A 25,109-nucleotide genomic window follows, 5' to 3' on the forward strand; every position below is an offset into this window, starting at 1 on the left:
ATGCTTAGTATTCAGGGTGAAATTTTAGTATCACAACACTGCTGTCCAGAAAATATTTGATGTTAAATAGGCAGATATTTACAGTTGGGTCACAAAAAGATTTTTATCACTTTTTTCTTCCTCAAATCTACAGTTTTAAATATGGTTAATGTTTTAAAAATTCCTTTAATCACTAGCTGCTAGCTGCCAGTTGAATATTATATAATACATTATGAACTTGCCACTTTCTTCATATTCATCTGACATTTACATAAAAAATAACCATGTGTTAAGCATATAAACTCTCTCTGAATACACATTCTATTTCCAGCTAGGTCTCTACTTAAACATAATATATAGGATAGGAGTTCCTGATTGCCATTAAAAACAATTGTTTTAACATATCATGTACAGAAGAATTGTATCTGCATTTCTGATACTATTGTTTTATACAGGATTTTTATTTGTATTACCTTAATGATTGCATCAAACATTTGGCAATAGTAAATTGCAATCATCATGCATATAGCCAGTAAAAGGGTGTTGTACAGAACTTTTCTAATCCAAAGATCTTTTAAGGGACTGAGTTATATATCATGATATATATATCATGTTTATAGGCCATAAAGCTGGGTTTTTTTTTTAAATTGACATATATATTCATGTTATGATTTGTATTTTATCTATTAATTTCCATTATGAATTAATGACTTAAAATAATGAAATTTCTATCAAAGGTTAAATAATATAAATCAGCAACGTCTTGGATGAGTTTGATGAATTTTTCATAAAATTTTTTTGTTATAAATTATGCTGTTAATTTTCTTGTTTGAATTAGTTGTTTCACATTTTTCATGTCAGGACATTTTATATCATATATATCAATCTATACAGGGTTTTTTCCCATTGTTGAAAGCCGTACAGTGGTTTATGAACTGCTTACTTCCATTTCATTTTAACAGTCTGGTGGATAGTTGTCTTATTTGCAATCATACCACCATGACCATAAAAGTACATCTCCTCATTGTTGTATTGAGCTGGTCAACTATTTTTACTGGAGTAACGTTCCTTGGAAACTGAACACATTTCTTGCCACATTTTTATGAAATTCATATTGAAGGTTAAATACATTAGCATTAGTCTTGGAGGAGTTAATTGACATGTCTGGCCTTTTATAGCTGACTATGGGATATGGGTTTTACTCATTGTTGAATGCTGTACGGTGACATATATAATTGTTAATTTCTGTGTCATTTGGTGTCTTGTGGAGAGTTGTCTCATTGGCAATCATACCACATTTTCTTATTTTATATATATATATATATATATATATGATATAATCAGTACTGATCAACTATTTTTACAAGATTAATACCTTGTAGAAAAAGGAACTATATGACAAACAATGTATTTTTAATATCTTATGTCTACTGTTTTTGTAGAATATTTATCCAAAAGATTGAAAGAAAATTTATTTTTGGAGTAATTGTCCTTCAACAGATAAAATAATTTGCATCAAGGGGTGCCTTGGAAAGCACTTCTTTTATCTTTTTTATAGAGATGCAGAGTACGAATGCAACAAAAACACACTTAGCAAAGGTGAAATAATTATCTTACCTCACTAGGAAAGAATGGTGCTATCAACGACAAACACAGGTAGCTCAGAAAACTGCACAAGGATACACTTATTAAGATAAGTTTATGTCGGCTGCCTAAGGCACGGAATGAAAATGTAGGAGTTGATAAATCTGGAGACTCAATGTCCCCCTGATCATCACAAGATCCCTGAATTTTGTTTTCTAATCCTTCATCCTCAGAGTTTGATGAAATTAATGATGTCTCAACAATGACATTCTGAATTTCTTTTCCTGTTGGGTTCACATTTCGGCCATCTGTAAATTTGTCCTGACCTTTCACTGGCTCAAAATATTTGTTGTCCTGATTTACCACTGGGTCAATAAATTCCTCGTCATAACAATTACTTGCGGGACTTTTTCGCAGTGATTCCCCAGAACTTACTGCACCATAATTCCCTGACTTTGTATTCCCATTTAATAAACGAGAATCCCTTTCTGATTTAGAAGTTTCATCCTCACTGTGTAATGTTTTTTTGTTAACTAATAAGTTCTGACTTTTTGAGTTGTTTGAAAATTTAATAGAAAAGTCATACTGAACTGAAACATCTTGCTCTTCTCTTTGGTTAACATTTTCTTCATTATTCTGCATTCTGTCATCTTTCTTTTATTCATTCGTCTTCCACTTAAAAAAAAAAATAGATAGCTTTATGGTTATAATGATTTGTTTGGAAGGAGTTTAAAGAGTTTGAGGTATAAACTAAATAAGTATACTCACTCACAAACTCAAGAATATATATGTATAAGTCTTTATATTTGTTAATTGGGCGAGTGAAAGGTTGGGATGAGTGACACATCATGAAAATAAAATTAAGTACCTAATAACTCCCATAGAATTGAGAATGGAAACTGGGAATGTGCCAAAGAGACAACAACTCAACCAAAGAGCAGAAAACAGCCTAAGGACACCAATGGGTCTTCAATGCAGCAAGAAAATTCCACACCGGAAAGCAGGCTTAAGCTGGGCCCTACACAATAATGTATATTAGTGCAGTTAGTTTAGATAACATTACATTTGATCTTCAACAATGAAAAAAACTACTATTAATTCAGAAAATTTTGCAATATTTTAATTATTGCACAAATTGCGACCAGATGTAGGTTTTTCAAAAAATTAGAACTTGTATTTTATATTTTGATAGCTTTACTTGTAAATTTGTTGTATACAACATTTCCTGAAATTGCAATATTGAGTTATCTCCCATATTTGTTGATTGTAAAACAATCACAATAATAAATGCATGAAGAAATTTGTTTAATTTGACTATGTTGGATTTCATACAACTGATATTATAAGATGGGTTCTATACCTGTATACCTTTTTTAGCTATCTTGACATTTATTGGTTTACACATACAATATTTGAGTAATTAAATTAAGGGTTTTCATAAAAAAAAATGTATATCATATTTGTTTTTCAGTTATTATTTTGTACATAAATTGTATCAGGTCGTTGGAGCTACCTTGTGAAGCCTTCTATGCAAAATGGGTTTTGCTTATTGTTGAAGGCTATAGTGATCTATAGTAGGTGGGGAGTTGTCTCATTGGCAATGATACCATATCTTCTTATCTTATTTTACTTTACCTGGATCTAGGTTTAAATTGAACAATGGCCACTCCATTATAAACTAGAATATCATTCATGACTTTATTATTGTTTTCATTGATTTTGCATTGCAGATAATTTTTGCAGTTCACAGTTTCTTTCTGTCTACTATATAGTTTATTTGACTCAAATGCAAAAAAAAAAAAAATTAATAAAAATTATCATTTAAATAACTTCTCAATGATTCATCTAAGCCTTTCCTAAATTATAAAGGCATTTATGCAGATCTTGTATTGCTGATATATTTTGCCACTGGCAGCTTCTATGAGGGTCGTAATGGGGGAAAGGTCATGATGAATAACGGTTAAAAATCTTGCCAAATGACGTTAATGGTAATTTTTGGTGCTTGACGATACTTTCTTTCAGACGATAAAAAATCGACTGATTTTGACAAATCACGTTAATTTTTTTCCAAAAACAACGTTAACAATAATTATTTGAGACCTCTGACGAATCACGATAAGGACATTTTGACAAATCACTGTAAAATTTTAACGAATTTGACGCTAACGGTAGCCGAAAATGACCATTTGACGCCTGACAGTAAAGGGCATTCCTACCCTCTTCTATCTGCATGTATCCAATAAAGTTTTTGGTATATCCTCATCTCATGTGTTTTTGTACTATGAAGAATTTGCATTGTGACGTCACAATTTCCATTGAAAAAGCATGCATAGTACAAATTCATATGACGAACGAAAAACATATATATGACATGTATGATCTTGTCAACGTATTTATGTTCCGCCTAACAGAAGTTCCACTGGAAACTTTGTTATAAACAATGTCATAATATCTATTCCTGTTGGAACAAATATTCTATACCATTTATTCCGTTAGGAACATATACTGTAATATTAATCCTGTGGAAATGGAACTTATATTATGAAGGAACTTCTATTCCATGACAATCTAACCATAATAGGCAAAAACACGAAAATAAGCCAAAAATCTTAATTTAAAGGCAATTACTTTTTTCAATTAGAAGTCCTCTGATAATTTTGGAGAATATAGGAAGTACATGTACATGTAGGTAAATCTTGACCTTCTGGTCATTTTTTGACCCATCAGATTTTCTTTATCCATGTTTAATTAATAGTTTGAGTTGGTACTGTACTGGCCTCCTGAGTCCTGGAGAGGTGAGCTATAAATAAACATGCGGCAAAAGTGTCTTTTCTTCTCTTTTTTGTTCCGTTGTTGTTGGTTCTCTACAGCTCAGCTCTTCAGTTGATTAATTGGGTGCAAATACTTGTAATAATATATTTCATTCTGAAAACTGAACTGTACATGCATGTAGTTGTACATGTGTAAAACTTTTAATGTATTTGTAAAATGCTTTGGTAATATTTAACTTCGTCAACCAAATTAATCAAAACAATATTCAAATACCTGAGAACTGTATACTTGATTTGTTTTATAAAAATGTCATTGTAGTATTAATGCGTTTGTCTTGTCCTACATTTTGACCTTAGTCTCAGTCTTAGTGAACATAACAACAAAAAGCGAAAACATCCTTTCAAGTTGTCGGAATTAAATTAACATTCTTATTTTTTCCCATTACATCTGATACTAAAGTTCTTACCTATTTTGTTTCCCCAGCAATTATAAATAAATAGATACAATTCATAAATAAATTATTGTCTACGTCGTTTCATATCTTAACCCCAAAACAATAACACGTGCTAAGAATTAGAGTCACATGAATGTAATGTGATACCTGTATATTTTCGCGCCAATTTATAAAAAAAGCTTCAAAGTGTACAAACAAGGACATAACTTATGCTCGGGATTTCAACAGACCTACAAGACATAACAATACAACACATAATACACATGCAATAAATTACACAACACAAAATGAAGCACTCATGAAAAGCATGGTAGCAATCATACATATCTTATGTTATCACAGTTATGTCTTATGTTGTGACTTTAAAATATTTTTAAAGACGTCTCTAAACTAACTGAAGTTAGCAATTTTTCTAAAATCATCAGGTAGATCATTCCATAAAACAGCAGCTGTATATATTTAAAAGAGTTCTTACCATAGGTTGATGTTCGAATCCTAGGTATATCTACAATATTAGAATATCTAAAATTATATTTACATTCGTTCAATACAACTTAATCGTGTAAACATGGTGGTGACAATTTATATAAAATTTTAAAACATTCAATAGACATGTTACGCATACGTCTAATTTTCAGTGATAGAATCTTTTGCTCGTATATATAAGTAATTCATCATATGAACTAGCATAGTCTTCATATATAAATTGTAAAACCCTTTCCTGATTTTTTTCTTACTTAGTATTATTTTTGTTGCAAAAATGCCATGCCAATATTCAAACATTAAAATTAGATAATAAATGTGTGGAAGATGGTCAATTTATTCAATTTAGTAAGACCATGACAGTGCAGCCAATTCGCTTTAAAACATTCAGTAGTTGAGATGCTTTACGACAAATATTTTTAATGTGATGATTGAAATTTAGTGTATAGTCAATATCAATACCTAAAAGTTTGACAATCTCATCACATGATATTTTACCTGCCTGTATATTAAAAACAGGTTTCTTTGCAAATGTTTTCATGATTTTCAACTGCAATGGCTTGGACTTTATCAGGATTTGCCTGCATACAATTAAATCTAAACCAATCAATTAAAACAGCACTTTCTCTTTCAAATGTACATAATAAATTTTCAAAATTGTTGTCAGCAAATGACAGAGTATTGTCGTCAGCATAATTATACAGGGTACCATGTTCAATAAAATAGACTATGTCATTTATAAAATGTTAAGTAATAGAGGCCCAAGGATTGAGCCTTGGGGTACCCTTCCTGGATGTCAGCCCAATTGCGCCAATTTATAAGTCAGGTGCAATAGTTACACTTGCCATCCGTTCTTTATATATATCCTAAACATTATTTTTCATGTATTAATTCGAATTTCGAATTCGAATTACCAATTGATTCAATATAGTCTGAAGCACTAGCGAATAACCGGGCCGGGGGACTGTGTTTGCCCTACTCCCACACTTTTTGGTCCTATGACCATAAAATATTGAGATCAAAAAATGAAAATGAAAGAGGACTCTTATTTTTAAGACTTGTTCTTGTCACTTTCATAAGTTTGTCAAATTAGGATCCATGATTTTGAAAGTCTATACTCGATGCATTACCCATAAATATAGCTTCAACAGACGAAGGGGGATCCGCCTCAGGTGCACGATATGATGTCAGTCGCGAAAAAAGTAAAATAACAAAAATACCGAACTCTGGGGAGAATTCAAAACGCAAAGTCCCTAATCAAATGGCAAAATCAAAAGCTCAAACACATCAAACACATCAAACCAATGGATAACAACTGTCATATTCCTGACTTGGTACAGGCATTTTCCCATGTAGAAAATTGTTGTTCCGGGGGTTGTAACATCACCTTTTTTGACAATCAATGCATTTAAATGGGGACACATGGTTGGAACCCCCCACCCCCACCCTTATCACAAAAAATAGACTAAAGAGTAAAAGTAATATTCATAAAGACAAATCAAAGAATACTATAACACGTTATTAGAATGATAAACAACGTCAGTATCCAGAATCTATACTTCAAGACCATTGTGTATTATTTGTGGAGTTGATACGGAATATTTATTACATGTAACAAGGTCTTGGTACCTTCCGATGAATTTTTTTAGAAAAAGGACGAGACGTTCTTTGATATGCCCCTGGTTCATCAACTTTCTACTCAGACACTGGCGACGTTTTGTAAAGTCTGAGTAGGAGCTGCAAGCTCTTGAATACCGAATAAATTGGGAAATATATATCCCATATGCAGGTGAAGTTGGTATGTTGCTACTAAGGTGGCCATGGGTGAAATTCATAACTTCAAAATTAAAATCGTCGATTTGTAATAGATTCTCGTACTGAGATGATCGCGAACGTATGTATCAGAAGTCCAAAATAATTATGACGTCTTGAAAGGCTATTTTAAATTTATAAGAGGCGTCAAAGAAAAAAATAAATTAGCATTTCAAGACGTCATAATTAATTTTACTAATGTATCAGTTATAAGCAGTAGCGGATCCAGGGTAAAAAAAAGGGGGGGGGGGGTGTTTCGGTGGTTGAAACCCCTTTTTTTTAAATGCTTTTGAATGGGGACATATTATTGGAAACCCCTTTTATCCTGGGTATGAACCACCCTCTTTTGAAAATGGCTGGATCCGCCCCTGATAATAATGACAAGGAAAGAAATCAACATATATAAATTATATACATGATTGTTTGCTCAAATTTACAGAGCGACCGTTTAAATCTAAAGCAGGGTATGTTTTTTTTTTTCCAAAATGAAATATTCTGATTTCCAATTGAAGAAGAAATATTTTGATCAGGGAGAAGGACAAAAACATAAGAGTTTTGCCATTTGATTTAAAGTTTAAAAACATTAAATGTTTGTACTTCGTTCGTTGAAAATAATAGACAGCTTCATATAATCATAGCTTGATGCTAATTTGCACGTTGTACAGAAAAATCAGAAATAAAAAAAATACATAATCCGCCCTCAGTTAAATAGTCTTTCCCTTATGAGGAATATTGTACACCTGCATCTACACTTGACGAAGATAGGGATGTCACGTGCACCGGGTGGCAAACCATGATCCTCGTGTTTAATATATGGGGGGCTGGATGGGGGTCATGTAACATCTTTTATTTTCCGACCATTTTTCTATATTCTCTAGATTTCTTTAATTTTCTTGTTTGCCTATTTTTTCTCTATTCTTTATTTTTTGGCACATTTTCTGTTGTACTAGCCCACTTTTCTCTATTATGTTAACCCCATCCAGGCCTCCATATATGTGTCTCGAGTGAACCGCAGTGAACCAGGATATATCTTTACGTGATTTAAACGTCTAATTTCATGGTAAAAAAATCATTTAATTGATATCAACACGTATTTATACATATATATAGATAAAGACCAGGATATATGGGTTATATAATTTAACCAGATTGCAACGCAACAACACATTAAATCCCAACCGTATGTGGAGGTCAGAAATTACAAGATTCGGTTATGGTAAATGATGTGATAATTCATATAATTTCAAACATACCAGTGTATAAATATAGCAAATGTCCGGACAATATGCAAATCTTGTTATTAAATAACTGTAAAATAACAAAATAAAAGTGCTTACAAGAAAATGAAAACAAATAAGCAAATATATATAAGCTTTCACATGGTATCAAGTTAATTAAAATCTGACCAGACAATATTTTGAAACAATGTGTTTTATTGTATAAAATATATAACGAAAAATCATGACAAATACTTAACTCCCGGAACTGTATGTACTCGTGAGATGCCAAACTGGATATAATTTAGCATACATGCAAGATCCATCCATTCAGTGCATCTTAACAGCAAGGTTATTTGCGTGATAAAAAATATCTCAAAAACTGCAAGTTTTACATGTTTTTTTTATAATCTATCAACGTGTCTCTGGATTAACAGGATGAAGATTTATGTATGGGGATTTTCTCAATGGTCATTTAAAATGAAATGCGATTAATAATTTAAACGGAACTACAGTTTAAATTGTAGTGAAATAGGTGGTAATAACACGATGGAAACTATAACATGCGTAGAATGGGAGAGGGGGGGGGGGGGGGGGGGGTAAATGTATGTCTTACACAAGGGGATATTGTTATTAAGAATTTTGAATTTCACTGGAGTGTAAAAGCGTCGACCGAAGCTCAAATGTATAAAGCGCAGATGAGTTTTATACTAGAAATGTGCACAGGATCAACGCTTTTGTAAACCTATAAATTTATTTATGAAAACAAGCATTCAATTCTGGAAAATTACTTTTTTCTGCTGCAGCCATGAAATTACAAGTTATAATTTTCCTATGCATTGTTGTGAATGAGCGCATTGCATTTGTGCCAATTATTAAGAAATGCAGTACTTCATTTACGAAGAAAACGTCTTTAATGTTTTTAAGACCTCACATTTAGGAGATCTAATGTATTGAAAAAGTTACACAGCCAGAATCACAGCAGATGAGGACAACAAAACTATTATAAAAACATTGAATGATACAGTCAACCACGGTTTAGACCAACAAAAAGTACACAATCTTAATAAGCTGTAAGCTTCATTTAAGTTTATTGATGAATGTGATTTATGATGAATCATATTTTATATTATGTGAACTATGTTGTAACATTATTATTAAAGGGAACACATACCCCTTTTTTACACTCCCTTAATGAATCCCACACAAGCAATCAAACACACGCCACTTGTATAGATCCTGCACACACAATCAAACGAGTACACACTTCTTATTTAAAACTATACAATAATTTGCTGTTTTTTTTTCATATCAATGTTAAAATAATAAATATTGAAATCACGAGTCGCAACAGTAAGACAAGCATTATATTTGTTTTTTTATTTTGTTATACACATACAGTAATTATTATTTAGATTTTTGTTATTTCAGGAACTCTGAATGTATCATAAAAGTCAAATTATCCATTTAAGCTACCCCGTCCCCATTTTCCATGGCCCCTGCCTTATATAATTTAAATTTGTTTATACATATAATAGAAATGTTTTTATATGATGATTAGACTATCAACAGTACCATTAAATTGATTCTATAATTTTGGCTGTTTTCTCGTAAAATGGTTCTGGTTGAACGATTCGTTAAGTACAGACACACAATCTTTTGTGGAAATGTATGTTTGTGCGTTTGTTTCTTTGATAAATTGTGTAAACCTTAATTTCTTGGAAACAAAATTTTTGGAAGTTTTAGATTTATAGATTGCTTCTATTTAAAATCAGTTAAAAAATGAATCAGCTTTTTGTTCCTGTATGTTATTGAAAAATAATTTACTTTTGATTTAAGTTAACAAAAATGTTTATACAGAGAAAAAAGCCATTACCCATAGAGATGTGTGCCTTATATAAAATAAAACAAGCAGTTAAACGTATTTGTATGATTAAATTATAACATGTAATATATAAAATATGGAGAAGTGGTATGACTGCTATTGGAAAAACGATCCAACAGAGTTCAAATGAAGCGGATTTAAGGAACGTTTGGTCATCGAACGATCTTCAACAATGAGCAAAACCCATACCACATAGTCAGTTATTATAAGCCCCGACATGAAAATATGTCAAACAGTTCAAACAAATAAATCAACGGCCAGCTGATTTATGACAAAACAATAAAAGAAAAACAAATATGTCAGATAGCATCCAACAACCACCACTAAGTTACAGGATCCTAAGACTTGGGACAGGCACATAAGAATGTGACAGGATTAAACATATTTGTGAACAAACCTCCTCTATAACCTGAAATTTAAACGGATCTTACCGAGTTTTGCGTAAACTGTGATTCATGATACGATACGTTTATTTTTACGCGTTGGATATATTTTGCTTCTCTTGTTAATGTACGTCAACCGCTTATCTTATCAAAGAAGAAATCTTACAACATATTCTTGATTTTATTTAAATGACTTGATGTTTTCAAAATAACCAAAATATGTTGTAATTTGATGAATAGTTAAATGCGTATGCCAAAAGTTTGTTTTTCTATTGATGATCGTCTAAATGTGAATGTGAAATCGACACAAGTAACTTTGTGGGTACTCCGAATGTTAAGTCGTATAACTTTACTGTGAGATATTGCAAACAAGGATTTATAAAAAGATATCATTATTCCAAAAATATTGACTTTGACATGGCTTTGACAGTATTGTTCCTTTTTCTTCTTATTTCGTTGCCGGTTTACCCTTTTTCTATTGTGGCAAGGCTATCAAACCAAACGCTTGGAAATTACATAACGGATGCTCATTATAATGTCGTGTTAGACCTGTTTAATTTAGAAAGACAGGCACGCCTAAATCTAGAGAAATACGTTATTCGGTTAAATGAGAGGCTTTCGGAAATGGAAAAGGACTCCGAACGTACTCAATCGAAACTTAACAACATTATGAGCTCTCAAGTTAAACAAGAATGGAAAGAAGAAGTCACTTTACTCAAAAATCAAACGGATGCCATCAGTGAAACTTGTGGACAACTCTTTATTGATTATAAAAATCTCAAAAAGGATTTTAATATTATCAAACAACAGACACAGAAACTTCAGAATGAAGTCGTTGATTTGAAATACTTAAAATCTGTTGCACAACTTCAAAATGTTGACACACTAAATAATGTGACAAAACGATTGGAAAAGGAAATTCAACACACCAATGATAATATTGAACTACTGGTATCCGATTCAAATACTGCTCACAAAAAGGATTTCACAGCATTAGTAAATAATGCTGCTCAAATGAGAAAGGAAACGGCGGATATTGAAACTAGACTGTGTAAGCGATTCAGTGAGCTACAGAATTCAACTATCTCGTCATTGGGTATTCTAAATACAGATGTGAATCTCAGGATGCAGAATTTTAGTACATTGTTGAAAGAACTAGAAAACAAAGTTGAAAATAGATCGGACTTAAATATTGCAAGCCAAAGCAAAAGAGGTATGTTCCATTATTGTTATTTCATTTTTTTTGTTGAACATTTAATAAAATGTGACTCCAAGGGTTGACTTGGGTATATAAGTATGGTCATCCCTGTGTTTTCCCCACTTGTTTTACGATGTATCGGTGTCTCAACTCACTAGCGACATGTTTGCGCTGCCACTATAGTTGTCTGATCTGTAATTTAACTGCTTGACTCTTATTCCCGATTGTGAGATTATAACCGAGTATGGTGCATGGCGGGGGATGCAAGCATAGCAGGAGATGCCTCCCTTGTCGACACACCCGGTATCGCTCCCTAAGGAGTTCATGAGATTCCCTCACATTTGTTTGTTACCTTGATTTGTCTTCATAATCAATTTATGAAATTTAGACATCGGTAAACTATTGTTGCCTTTAGTTACAACATCCCGTTTTGTAATAGGTTGAGCTGAGAAATTAAAGGGCATTAGCTACGATTTAGACAAAAACTTTGAATTCGATTCTTTTTGTTTCTATTATTAATAAAAGTGGAATTTTTAAATGATATTTTGTTATAAATAGTCAGTTTGGCCAAAATTTGTCAAAATGAGCTCAAAAACATCGCTGATGTATTATCGATGCAAATGTAAAATACATTTAGAATGCCTGAAATAGAAAATTAAAAAAGTGGAGCTTTTCTGAAAGAAAAACTATTATATATGGCGATAACATGGTTTAAAAGGAGGTTAAATTAAAAACATAATAAATAGTTTTGTTATACACATTTGCACTTTAACGGTACTACAATCTGTCGATACCTTTATTTTGGCATTGCACAAGGTCATGTTTTCTCTGACTGTTAATGACGTCTTTACACTAAATCCATGGGATGTTGGATGTGTACTGTTTGATAATTTAGAATTAGATACATGATTTTTTTAGTTTTAATTGGCTTTGAATAAGCTCTCTGTAACTGCGAGTACTCTCAGATCTGTACTTAGTGTCGTTTTTGTTGTTAGGGAAGAGGGATGGATAAATACCCTGCCACGTCCGGTCTGTGTTTTTGTTAGATGTGTTTCTGCTTTGTATCGATCTGATGAGTTAAGCCATTTTCAACCGATTTTTATAGTTTGTATTAATGTTGTGCTGTAACAACACTGTCTCAGGTTAGGGGGAGGGTTGAGAATTGACAAACATTTTTAACCCCGCCACATTCTTTGTGTGTCTATCCCCAGTCAGGAGCCTGTAGTTCAGTCGTTTTCGTTGGTTCATGTCTGTCATATTTGCTTTTCGTAAATTGTTTTGTTATAAATTCGGCCGTTAGTATTCTCAATTGAATTGTTTCATATTTTTCATGTCGGGGTCTTCTATAGCCGACTATACGGTATGGGTTTTTCTCATTGTTGAAGGCCGTATCACTACAAACCAGTAAAAGTCTGAAATGGCCTATATCTGTACTCGACTGTACTGATTTTTACTCGACCAGTCTGAATTGGTCTGAATTTTACTTAATATTACTCGACCCAGTCTTAACCATACTCGACTGTACTGATTTGTACTTGACCCTTATCTTTGCTATTGAAAATAGTCTAAACTATTACTCGACCAGTCTGAAACAGTCTTAACCCAGTCTGGACCAGTACTCGACCAGCTCTCGACCTATTTTTTCAGTCTGAACCATACTCAACCAAAGGTCTGAACAATACTCGACCAGTCTGAACCATACTTTACCAAATAACCTCTGCTTTATAATTTTGATTGTTTAAATAACTTTCTCTTTAACTTACATGACAACAGCCACAATTAAATAAAGATATATATAAAAACATTTTTTACATTCTTTAATAATACATGATTCTCTTAGATTTGGCAAATCGAGATAGTTAAATTATCTAATTTTAAAGTCTGAGTCTTGTTAAATAAAAGACTTGTTTTACCTGAAAACCACCTATACTGAGGGTAATAAAACCTTATTAAAAATAAGGTGTTTTTTGTTTGGCATGTGTTTTTTTTTTTAAACAAAACTTGATTTTCCTAAATTCCTAAATAAAAACGAATGTAGGACAGAAAGTCACAGGACAAAAAGTCACAATTCAGTTTTGAGGTTATTTTTCTTTGAACAATAGAACACTTATTTTTAAAAAAACATTTTTGTATTTTTCTTGAAACAATATCAATAATGATCAAATAATTGTTAAGAAAACAAAATGTTACAATGTCTTGGTACTTAAATGGCTTCATGGTGCCAAGAAATATATCCTTTGCATGATTAAAATTTTATAAATCTTTATTTATCAAATTAAGTCTTATGAACAATTTCCTAAACTGTAAAATGAATATGTGTCATAAAAAGTAAACATTTCAAGATCTTTCTCATAAATATTCAATCAATTGTATACAAATTATTTGTGACTTTTTGTCCTATCAAATTTGTGACTTTCTGTCCTGTGACTTTCTGTACTTAGGTTTCATGGTTATATACAATAGTTATATAACTATCTTTTTAATGAGGTAACAACAACCAACAAAATCACTGACATTGTTTAACCTTATATCAGAAATATATCTATTCCTATTCATAATTTGGGATATATATATATTTTAAAAGGGATAAAAAATTCAAGAAATGAATAAAATTTTTCTTCTGATTAGGGGTAAACTATAAAGTAATACATCCTGCTTGACGCACACTGATTAAAAAGATCACACCTGGTCAGAGAGTAATAAATTTTAAATAACATCCATTGAAAATTACAACATCCTGTAAAACTTAAATAACAAGGCCTTTGAATTCACTAGATAAGTAATACACGAGTTTAAGAAAAATATGGTTTTCTTTTTACCTGTAAAACACCTGTACTGAGGTAATTAAACCATTAAACCTTATTAAACTGCTTCTTGTATGCCATGTCTTTAATTTTGACAAAACGTATTTAAATTTAATTAAAATAAATTTCTACTGCAACTTTGGAATATATTTCCTTTTTTAAAAGGTTATCAAGGATAAAAAGATGAAAGTTTTATTATTATTATTATATTAAATTTTTGATTTTACAAAACAAAGGTGTCAATTCTAACATTTATTAAGTTGCTTTATATACTATTTTATATATATTTTGATAAAAAAAAAATTGAATAACATTTAAGATATTTGAATAATGGTTGAAAGTTATAGTATTTTTGATGCATAAATCAATGTGAACATGATATCATGTATATGAAAATTCATTTAACGAACTTAATTTATTACATGATATTTTTTTAATCCAACCAGAAATTTGATCACCTTGTTTTATTTTAATTTTAAATGTGATATACATTTTATATATATATATATATATGAATAACAGTTCCTAAATTAATGAAAAAATAATATAGATAGATACAAAAAATAGGTCTAGGTTGGTTAAGACTTGGTCGAGTATGGTTCAGACTAGGTCGAGTATGGTTCAGACTAGGTCGAGCATGGTTCAGACTTGGTCGAGAATGGTTAAGACTATGTCGAGTATGGTTCAGACTCGTATAAAATGGTTAAGTACTGGTCGAGTAAAGGTCGAGTACAAGTTCAGACTGTTTAGTATGGTTCAGACTACAGTCGAGTAATATCAAGTAAATTTCAGACCAATTCAGACTGGTCGAGTAAAAATCAGTTCAGTCGAGTACAAATATAGGCCATTTCAGACTTTTACTGGTTTGTAGTGTATGGTTGCCTATAATTGCTTACATCCACTTCATTTGAACTTTGGTGGATAGTTGTCTCATTGGCAATCATACTACATCTCCTTATTTTTATATCAAATCAGCTTTCAAACTGTGTTTATGAAATATAACTCACAATATATACGGTTACCGTGTTGGTGATCAATCTTTTCATTTAAAAATATATGTCAAATACTACTGTGTAATTTTGTAATCGATTTAACCGAAATATATTTTTTTTTTATCAAAAATGCTGTGTTAATTTTAATATATTTTTATACGACCCTTAACCACCTCCTCATCTCTAAAGAAAAAATGTGTTGTAATATTTTTTGTAAACTCCGTTGCTTTCTTTTATACAGTAAATTTTTCCTTTGTGTTTTAGCGTTACTGAGTGCGATTTATGGTCGGATTTAAGTGCGCAGGACGTTTGAGCGTTTTCACCTGTAACACGAAAGGACATTTTGCGCATTCCAAAACTATGGACATTTGCGCTCCAAAAACTATGGACATTTGCGCTTTAAACGTTGATACACCTTTGTGAAATTGACCTGACATTTGCGCTTTTTATCTATAAAAGTTTAACGGTTAGTATACAAAATTATTATATATATATATACATGTATGGATGGAACATACAAATTTTGCCATAACTTCTCCAAGCAAATTTATGCGATTCCTCTTGTATTCATTCTTTTGCCTGGAAAGTCAGAGGAACTCTTCCATATTCAACCATTATTTGTCTAAGCCTGTTTCAATTAGTGACGACCCCATTTTTTTTAATTTTTGAACCAACGGCTGTTCATGTTGACTTTGAAGAAAGAATTATGATTGTTATAAGAATTTATTTCCATCCGCCCTATTGAATTGTTTTCGTTTTCATCCGACACCTGTACACGTATGTACGCAAATGATTTCCACCAATATTATGGGCTGAACAGCCATCACACAGAAAAAGAACAACGAATGGTCAGAATCATTTCATAGTGGCATAATAAACAATTTTACTCAACTCAGCCGACCGAAGAATAGTATCATTAAACAGCAATCCGTCAACTATATCAAAATAAGTTATATCAAATGTTATGTTGACAAAGCGCAATTTTTTTTTGTACAAAAGCACAAATGTCCTGACGAAAAAGCGCAAATGTCCTGAAGAAAAAGCGCAAATGTCCTAGAAATTGAAGCTTAAATTCATATAAAAAAATTGAAGCGCAAATGTCCATTTAAAAAGCGCAAACGTGGCGTGCCGTGATTTATTAAAGGTCTCCGCTGAACATTTGGAGATCCCCTACTATGTAGTTACATTACTGTAAATCCTTTCATTTTGTAAAAAAAAAAAAACATATACAAATAATGGAATTAAGTATCATCAAATTACGTGTCTTTAATTCAATAATTGTCTTTTCGATCATATTGACAGTTATAACATTTTGACTCTCTACATTACACTACACTACACTTATCAAACAACAGTTTGTTTATCTAAACAAATGGGGTACTTTGAAGAATCTAAATGCAAATTAATTTGCTGCAAAAAAAGGCGTAAGATACCAAAAGGATAAACTGACAACGCCATGGCAAAAAAAAAAGAAGAAAAAGGACAAAATTTAAGGTCGACAAATGAGCATTGGCTGATATTAGTACTTAAGTACCATTTGACCATATCATTCGACAATCATAAAAGAAAGTTAATACCATATATATCCGGACGAGTATACCAAAAGTCATTAATTGAAACGCTTATAGTAATAAGGTCTTTATCGGGGGCTATTTTGACCAATAGAAAAAAAAAAAAATAAAAAAAAAAAAAATACCGAACTCCAAGGAAAATTCAATTCGGAAAGTCCCTTATCAAATGGCAAAATCAAAAGCTCAATCACATCAAACGAATGGAAAACAACTGTCATATTCCTGACTTGGTACAGACATTTCCTTATGTAGAACATGGTGGATTAAACCAGTCAGCATCGTGTTATAATCTTAATCACTATAAAAACAAACAAATATATCAACAAAGAAAAATGAAATGGCATATAGACAAAGCACATAAGCAAAAATGAAAGACAAGGATACAAAAAATGACCACAACACATTGGCAAAGACTGCGACTTTCCGTATTGTTGTTAATCCATACCTTACGCCAGAATTATTGTACTCAGAAACTATTAGTCTCTTCGCTATAAAACAAGGTTTCATCCACCATTTTTCTTGGGAAAATGCTTCAACCAAGTAAGCAATATGCCAGTTGTTTTTTTTTCTTCAGTCTTTCCGTTGATTGATATAGTTGAGAGTATGGTTTTGCCAGTTTTTATGGACTTCTCCTTTTCAATTTATTTTGGTAAATTTCATCTTACATGTTTTTCTATATAGTAAAATTTGGTAAAATGATAACATTTAAGAGTAAGTTAAGTTAGGATCAATAAGTTAACGTGGATTGTATCTTAATGAACGAGCTCTATAAACAACATTACCGTAAAAAATATCTCGTTTATGATATGCTTTCTAAAAGCGCAGGCTTACTTCCAACCCAAATGTCTGTATCTTTAAAAGGGTTTGATAACGATTTTTGTCTTTGAATATTGCAAATTTGTACGTGTTCTTGTGTTTATTTATTTGATTGGACATTGATTTTAATTTATTCTTGGCATTCCCCTCTAAATTTAGTACATATAACTATACATTTATGTATCTTAATTGTTATAATGCATAATTTTAAAATCAAATCTTGCAAAACACAAATCTAGTAAACTTGAAGACCAAATGCCATTTCTGTGGACAACGTTTGATTAGTAGGGAACAATAACAAGGATTTTGGAAAATTCTGTGCATCGAATTGTGTTAATTGATACAATGAATAATGTAGCAATGCGTCTTGTCTCAATACTACTCATGAGTTGCATTCATCTGAAATGTACTTTCCCTCTTTACATATATCTTTTTGTTATTTCAGTAAAAATCAGAACAATCATATACTTTAACAATTGTTTTCTTTCTGAACCTTTTCCCCTTTTCAAGGTAAAGAAAATGAATATGCTTGCATGGTTAATGAAGATGTGCTCATATTATAAGCGTAACATAGGAACGATCAAGAATAATTCGAAATAAAAGAGGATACATTTTACTTTTATCAAATGTTGATAATGTTAAATTTTCAAAGTTACCTTACAATTTACCAGGTAAGAACTGGAATTTGTTCCAAACAAATAAGTTAGAATAGATAAAGAAATATGTTAAAGAAAATCATTTCACAGTTAACATTTAACAATACGTAATGAAAAACTGTTGGAGATTATCTGATCTTTCTTTGTTTTCTTTTAATTTCTTATAATAAACACTAGAAAGGAAATTAAGAAAAAAAAGCAGTTCATGTGTGATGTAAGATGTTATTCGGTGGATTACAAATCTGTTTACACAAACGCGTTTTAATGACTGTATTTTTTGTTCTGACAATAGACAACATACCACAGTGTATAGACACATATATGAAGAACATTTGTTGACTTCTAAATGTGTTAGGTTGTCTTTTCTTTTGTTCTGTTGCTGTATTAACAGAGAATATCCCACATCTCCTTGTTAGAATCTTTGTATTATTTGAATTTATACATGACATTGTTTTGACTATTGTATGTTTTCTTTAATGACCTTTTATGTTGATATATAATTATTCTTAAAACTTCATTCCTTATATTTTTTTTTCTAATTTCGAGTTAATTGTATTACCAAATTTCAAACTGATGGTCTAAAATGGGTCTTTATGTCATACATGAGTCAATATCATATTAAATGTGAATAATGATATATATTTCAGTTGCTTTAACAGCATGTGGAGGTGGAATTTACAGCAACGGGGACACTGCAAAGTTCAGCCAAATCAAAGAAAACCATGGGATAAACAGTCTTGATTCGTTTAAGCAATCTGGGAAATTTACCTGTGAGGTGGCAGGAATGTATTTATTCTTTGCTAGTTTGATATCTGATTCAAATGATGTATATTTTAGATGGTACAAAAATTCACGGTCACAAAGTGGTGTTTATATTTCAGAAAGACCACCTTCATATGAATCTGGATCAGGCATGTTGGCAGTTAAATTGGGTGTAGGCGACACCGTTTCTTTAAAATGTGAAAGATCAAATATCTTAATTGATGGCTTTTCATGCTTTACATTTTTCAAAATGTATTAAGGATGTTTGCTACTATGTTTCAAAATAACAAGTTTTTGGTGGAAGAAGACTTCAAGACTTCTGAAAGCCTTTACTGCCGGCTATAAAATCATTGAACCGTCACCAGGACGTATGTCGTATCCCTTTCTGTGCTTTACAATTTCATAACAACTTCCGTGCCATATCTTGACACCGATGTTTACACATGATCTAAGCATCTGCATCATTTGATTTATTAGTTAGGCTTGAAAAACGATCACTAGCGTTAGTGTTATAATTTCTCATGTTTTAATGTATTAATATCAACCATTTTATTTATGTAAATTATTAGATTTCATCTCATCTTACATGAACGTTATTTGTTTACTTGTAACCGGATGTCTTTCAAGTAGGGTTTGTAGTACGCATGCGTGAATTTGGTATCGGGTCGGTTCGCCCTGATTACATGTTCGCCCTTGGTCCGTTTGCCCTGAGTTCGTCCCCATAGAGTACGTTCACCCTGGGTTACTTCTCCTTACTTTTATCATGGAAGTATTATATTGACTGCTTTTATCAAGGACGTTTTATACTTCCTTGCAATTATTAAAAAATAATAATATTATGGATATTAAAGTTTAATAAACTTATTCAGATATTTATATGGTATAAATTCTCGAAATTCATGAACACACATGAAAAAAAATTAATGAAAAGTTGATGGCTTGTTTTGGAGCATTAATAGGTCATGATAATAATTCTCACTGATTGTTGTAATAATTGTCTTTGGTAGATTAATAATTGGAATTATCGGAATAAAACAACTGGATTATTCGGGTTAATTTAAACCACGTTGGTTACGTATCTGCGCATGTGCACAAATGGGAAATTTAATTGTGCATCTGAAAGTTTCAAAATAATGATAAACAGAATTGTCATATATTCATGCAATCCATCTTGAGTTAAAGTCAAGTATATACGTGGAGAGTACGACTTCAAATCAATGATGCTTGAACAAATACACGGATTTAGCTGTTCCGTCTGCTTTCAGATCTTTAATGCAATCAATTAAGTCATATTCCAGTTTTAGACAACATGTGTTTTTTAAAACAAAAGTTAGAATATCTAAGTATGTTATTGTGATAATAAAGAGTCAAGCGCACACGTGAATCTGCTGGTGTTTTACACATCAAACGATGCACCGTCTGTTGACAGAAATAACAATGTACAAACAAATGTCTGTTGACGGATTCCATTTCGTAATGACGGAAATTGCCTTTCCTACCCTCATACTTTTGTGTAAAAATATTAGATGAAAAACAAATATGATATATTGGTCAAGCACTTTAAATGAACGGGTTTGAAATGCTAAATGAGTCAAGCGCACACGTGATTCTGTCAACTGACGGTGCATCGTTTGACGTCAACAGTATTTACAGATTTTTATGTTACGTATAGTGAGTTTTGGTTGAGTTATGAGTATTATTATTTTTGAAAGAAAATAATACGTTGAAAGCAATAATGGGCAGGCCTGGGGCCATTACATTGCAATGTAATGCATTACATTACAATTACTCTCTGATTCTTCCATTACAATTACAATTACAATTACATTTTTTCTCACATGTAATGCATTACATTACAATTACTTTGCCTGTGTAATGCATTACATTACACATTACTTTTTCAATATAAAAACTAAAAATATTACCGGGGTATATGTACATATATATACAGTGTTAGTGACATAGACTTCAAATACTTGAAAAATAAATAAATTATCATATAATTTTGTTTCTAACATTGATCACATAATCATTAAGACATCATAAAGGGATTTCAAAGGGATATAATAAATGTGCAATTAAAGGATTATCTTATTAAATGCCTAAGGGCTCTGTGAGGACAAACATAAGTTGAGTAGATTTGATTGCAATAAAAACATTTTGATATTAATTAGGTGAAATAACAACCACAGTTTGGTGTAAAAATGTTGATTGACATATTCAATCTTTCATTGAAATACATGAAAGGTGTGTATAGAATTATGAAAATTTCATCTTCATATTTTTTCCATTCATCTAAATAGTTTTGTTTAATAATTATTTTAAGAAGATTTTTTAAGGGCAAACTATCTATATTGATTTAATACAGTAATTAACTGTGACAATAATTTTATTCAATACTTTCTTTTGTTTTTGTTAATATTTTATTTTTATTTTACTCTATTCTTCAATTTTATGTATTTTACCAATTTGTAATGAAAAGAAATGTACAGTAATGGAGGCATTACATTGATTTTTAAATAAAGTAATTATTACATTACATGTAATTGTAATGCAGAAAATGTGCATTACAAATTACTTTGCATTACATCAAAAAAATGTACAAATTACGATTACCCCAGGCCTGATAATGGGACAAAGCAGGCTGGGTTGGTGTGGGCTGCTTTTATGGTAATTCAAGTTACCTTTTATGTATCTTCTTCCACCTCAGAGCAATCAGCTCTTTGATTTAAAAGACTGTTTTAAATTGATAGTATATAAATAACGGAACTTAAAAAGAAGAAAAAAAAATGATTGGTCCGTGTGCTTGTTATTGAGATATAAGCCATTGAAAATTTCGCGGGAAATGATTCTCTCTAGATTTTTCATACAATTAACATTTGCAGCTTTTTTCTTTCAAAAAACAACGAAAAAGTAACAAGGATATTATAACATTTTCAAATATGGCTTTTTAAACTATATGTAATAAAATTGTGAAAAGAAAAGTAGGACTTAGTGGGCATTTTTTTTACTGGGATGGATAAAAGCAGAGGATTCCGAATATCTGACAAAAATTCAAAAACAAGAGGAGCGAACATCCTCAACTTTAAAGAGATATTTTTTTCTGTATAACGACCAATGGCTAGTCGTGTTATCATAAATGTGCATTAATACGATCCCTACGAGATCAGGGACAAAGTACAATTTGCGTCTTAATTGTATTAAAAAAAAACCACATTACATTTATATTTTGCTTTAATTGACAGTACTAAATTCTGGATCTTAAAATTTTAATTTAATCATTTTTAACATTGAGACCAAATGGAACTGTAAAGAACCGTTTTTTTTAAAATGTATTCAAATCTGTAACCAGAAGACAAAACTATATCCGATCTGGCTACAAAAAAAATTGAAAATTTCGACAAATAATGTGTTTTCTGTTATAGACAGTGTTAAATTTACTACCATCCATTCAATCATGTTTAATCCACCATTTTCTACACAAGGAAATGCCTGTACAAAGTCAGGAATGTGACAGTTGTTTTCCATTCGTTTGATGTATTTGAGCTTTTAATTTTGCCATTTGATAAAGGACTTTCGTTTTGAATTTTCCTTGGAGTTCGATATATTTGTTATTTTACTTTTTGGGACAACATAGAGTATTAAATAATGTTTTATGTTAACTTGAGTATTATGTATTTTCGTGACTCATAAGCGGCGTTCTTATCAAAACAGTTGAAAGGCGAAATGAAATACTACATTGAAGAGCTTTAAAAATCGATAATTCAGAAAAGTTGTGCCGAATACGGTTAACGCAATAAAAGAAAAAGAAAGAAATATGGGGTATTCATCCATGACACAAAATCAGAGGATGAATTGAAAACATGCACCAAAAAAAACACACAAAAAAGCAAAGGAACAGCGCTTTCCTTGCTGTTATTCATCTCAAAATCACAGCGAGGCCTTCAACACGAAAAAAGAACCAACAAAACTCCCACCTCAGTGCATGCCTGGTTTGAAAGTGTTTTGTATTATAAAGCATTTATATGAACAGTAAACAGATATTGACATTTTTTTCCATTTTTCCGAAAAAGAAAAATAAAGCCCCAAATTATTATTAATAATATGTACTTTCAATACAATAGTTCCCCCTTTTTCATATGTAGTAATAACAAATTCTTTATTTTCAGAAGGTTATATTGGTAACATAACAGTTAATCCACCCTGTGTCTTTCTCTGTCTACATATAAGCGAACCCTCTTTTTAAATGAAAATAATACGAAACCAAAGAACGATTTAAAGATAATAAAAAAAATATATCGATACACTGCAAGAGCACTTAGATAATACAAGCAGACAAATACCATTGACTCGAAAAACATTACATTCTAAGATAACTACGAATAGTTCTCTTCCTTGTTTGTTAAACGATATCTTAACAGTTTGCTTTAAAACATTAACGCTTTTACTATCTTTCAAAGTTAAAAGCAGGGGGTCATCGATGTAATAAAATATTTTTATATATTATAAATAGAAAGCCATCTTACTTATTGAAAAAAAACCCAGAACCCAGATAAAAATTAAAAACCTATATTCATACCATTCTTGCAGCACGCTTTTGTAATTTGTTAAATTTGTCAACATTAGTTTTGAAAACATTATCCAATTAGGTACATCAGTAGTCCATATTTGAAGGCGTATATCTTTTATGATATATAAAGAAAAGGTATGCTTCGAGTCGAATTATAACATGCAGTCTGCTTACAATTACTGCACAAAGTTTGGTATCTATAAATAGTTTATTTGTCAATTTGATTTCCCCATGACGGAGATTTATTAAAGTGGATTACCAACATTTTTTATATAATGAACGACGTCTATTATATGTTCATGATCAAATTGATATTCAATTTTCTTTCAAATGCTCTTTGTCTATTAGAACGACGTTAGTCTTATCTCTTTTCAATATAATATCATTACACCAATTCGTAACATTACAATCTAAATTTCACAAATGTATTTTAATCTGATACTGGCAAAAAATGACTACCTTTATGTTGCACTATCAGCATATAACTCAGAAAAAAAATCATTAAACACAAGAGATAAATCATTAATAAATATCATAACAAGTAAAGGTTATAATATGGATACCTGTTGAATTCCTGATTGAACTTCTCTAAAGTGAAATTCAAGATCATTGATTATTTAAGAAGTGAATGCTTCTTTTTGTAAATCTATTGGGGTGCAAAAGCGTTGACCGAAGTACACTTTGTATGGAGCGCGGAAGCGCTTCATTCTTAAAATGTACGCACGGTCAACGCTATTACAACCCTATAAAATTACAAAAAGAAGCATTCAATACTTATAATTACATTTTTATCTAGGATCATAAAAACACGGATTCTATCAAGTTTTTCTTTTATTTACCTGTGCACTTTATTGTGAAAGTTCGTATCATCATGAATATTACATTTCATTTTGAAATGAAGATTAATTTCAGAACGACGCGAGATTGCTGTTAGCCAATCAAAATAACGTATTATAATGAAACATACATGTTATGTAATTATTACCTTTTGATATTTTCCTGTGGAATAGGATTTTAACCAATCAATAACATGATCATCACAATGCTACACTTATAATTTATTTTGAAAAATATGATCGTTAATATCAAATTCTTTTCTAAGGTCTAAAAGAGCCCAAGTTCCATTATATTATCCTTGTCGCTTATCCATGCAGTTTAATCATATAATTTG

General features: G+C 31.2%; 2 protein-coding genes across 5 annotated transcripts in view; one reads left to right on the forward strand and one right to left on the reverse strand.

Moving 5' to 3' along the window:
• The window catches only part of LOC127723129 (MFS-type transporter SLC18B1-like), a 159,758-nt gene extending 154,872 nt beyond the window's left edge, over positions 1-4,886 (reverse strand). For 3 of the 4 annotated variants that reach the window (XR_007991891.1, XR_007991892.1, XM_052229625.1), the window contains exons 1-2: positions 4,802-4,886; positions 1,597-2,238 (exon numbers count right to left, since the gene is read on the reverse strand). Coding sequence is in view for 2 of the 4 variants with exons in the window: in XM_052229625.1 (XP_052085585.1) it covers positions 1,597-2,205 (609 nt within the window). In the remaining 2 variants the exon portion in view is untranslated. Of the gene's footprint in view, positions 1-1,596; positions 2,239-4,608; positions 4,687-4,801 lie in introns of those variants that run through there. The other variant, XM_052229626.1, reaches the window with a different exon arrangement.
• Positions 4,887-10,826: 5,940 nt separating this feature from the next.
• LOC127723138 (uncharacterized) lies at positions 10,827-21,383 on the forward strand. Its single transcript, XM_052229634.1, has 2 exons — positions 10,827-11,782; positions 19,254-21,383. The coding sequence occupies exons 1-2, from the start codon at positions 10,987-10,989 to the stop codon at positions 19,625-19,627; spliced, it is 1,170 nt and encodes a 389-aa protein (XP_052085594.1). The 5' UTR covers positions 10,827-10,986; the 3' UTR covers positions 19,628-21,383.
• The last annotated feature ends 3,726 nt before the right edge of the window (positions 21,384-25,109 follow it).

This window comes from Mytilus californianus, unplaced genomic scaffold (assembly GCF_021869535.1).
Source record: "Mytilus californianus isolate M0D057914Y unplaced genomic scaffold, xbMytCali1.0.p SCAF_13, whole genome shotgun sequence".
Taxonomy (NCBI): Eukaryota; Metazoa; Mollusca; class Bivalvia; order Mytilida; family Mytilidae; genus Mytilus; species Mytilus californianus.

Excerpts from the sequence above, each read along its gene's own strand:
- LOC127723138 (XM_052229634.1), top strand. The coding sequence starts at position 10,987 with ATGGCTTTGACAGTATTGTTCCTTTTTCTTCTTATTTCGTTGCCGGTT. Across the intron at positions 11,783-19,253 it reads TGCAAGCCAAAGCAAAAGAG|TTGCTTTAACAGCATGTGGA; the intron begins GTATGTTCCATT and ends TATATATTTCAG.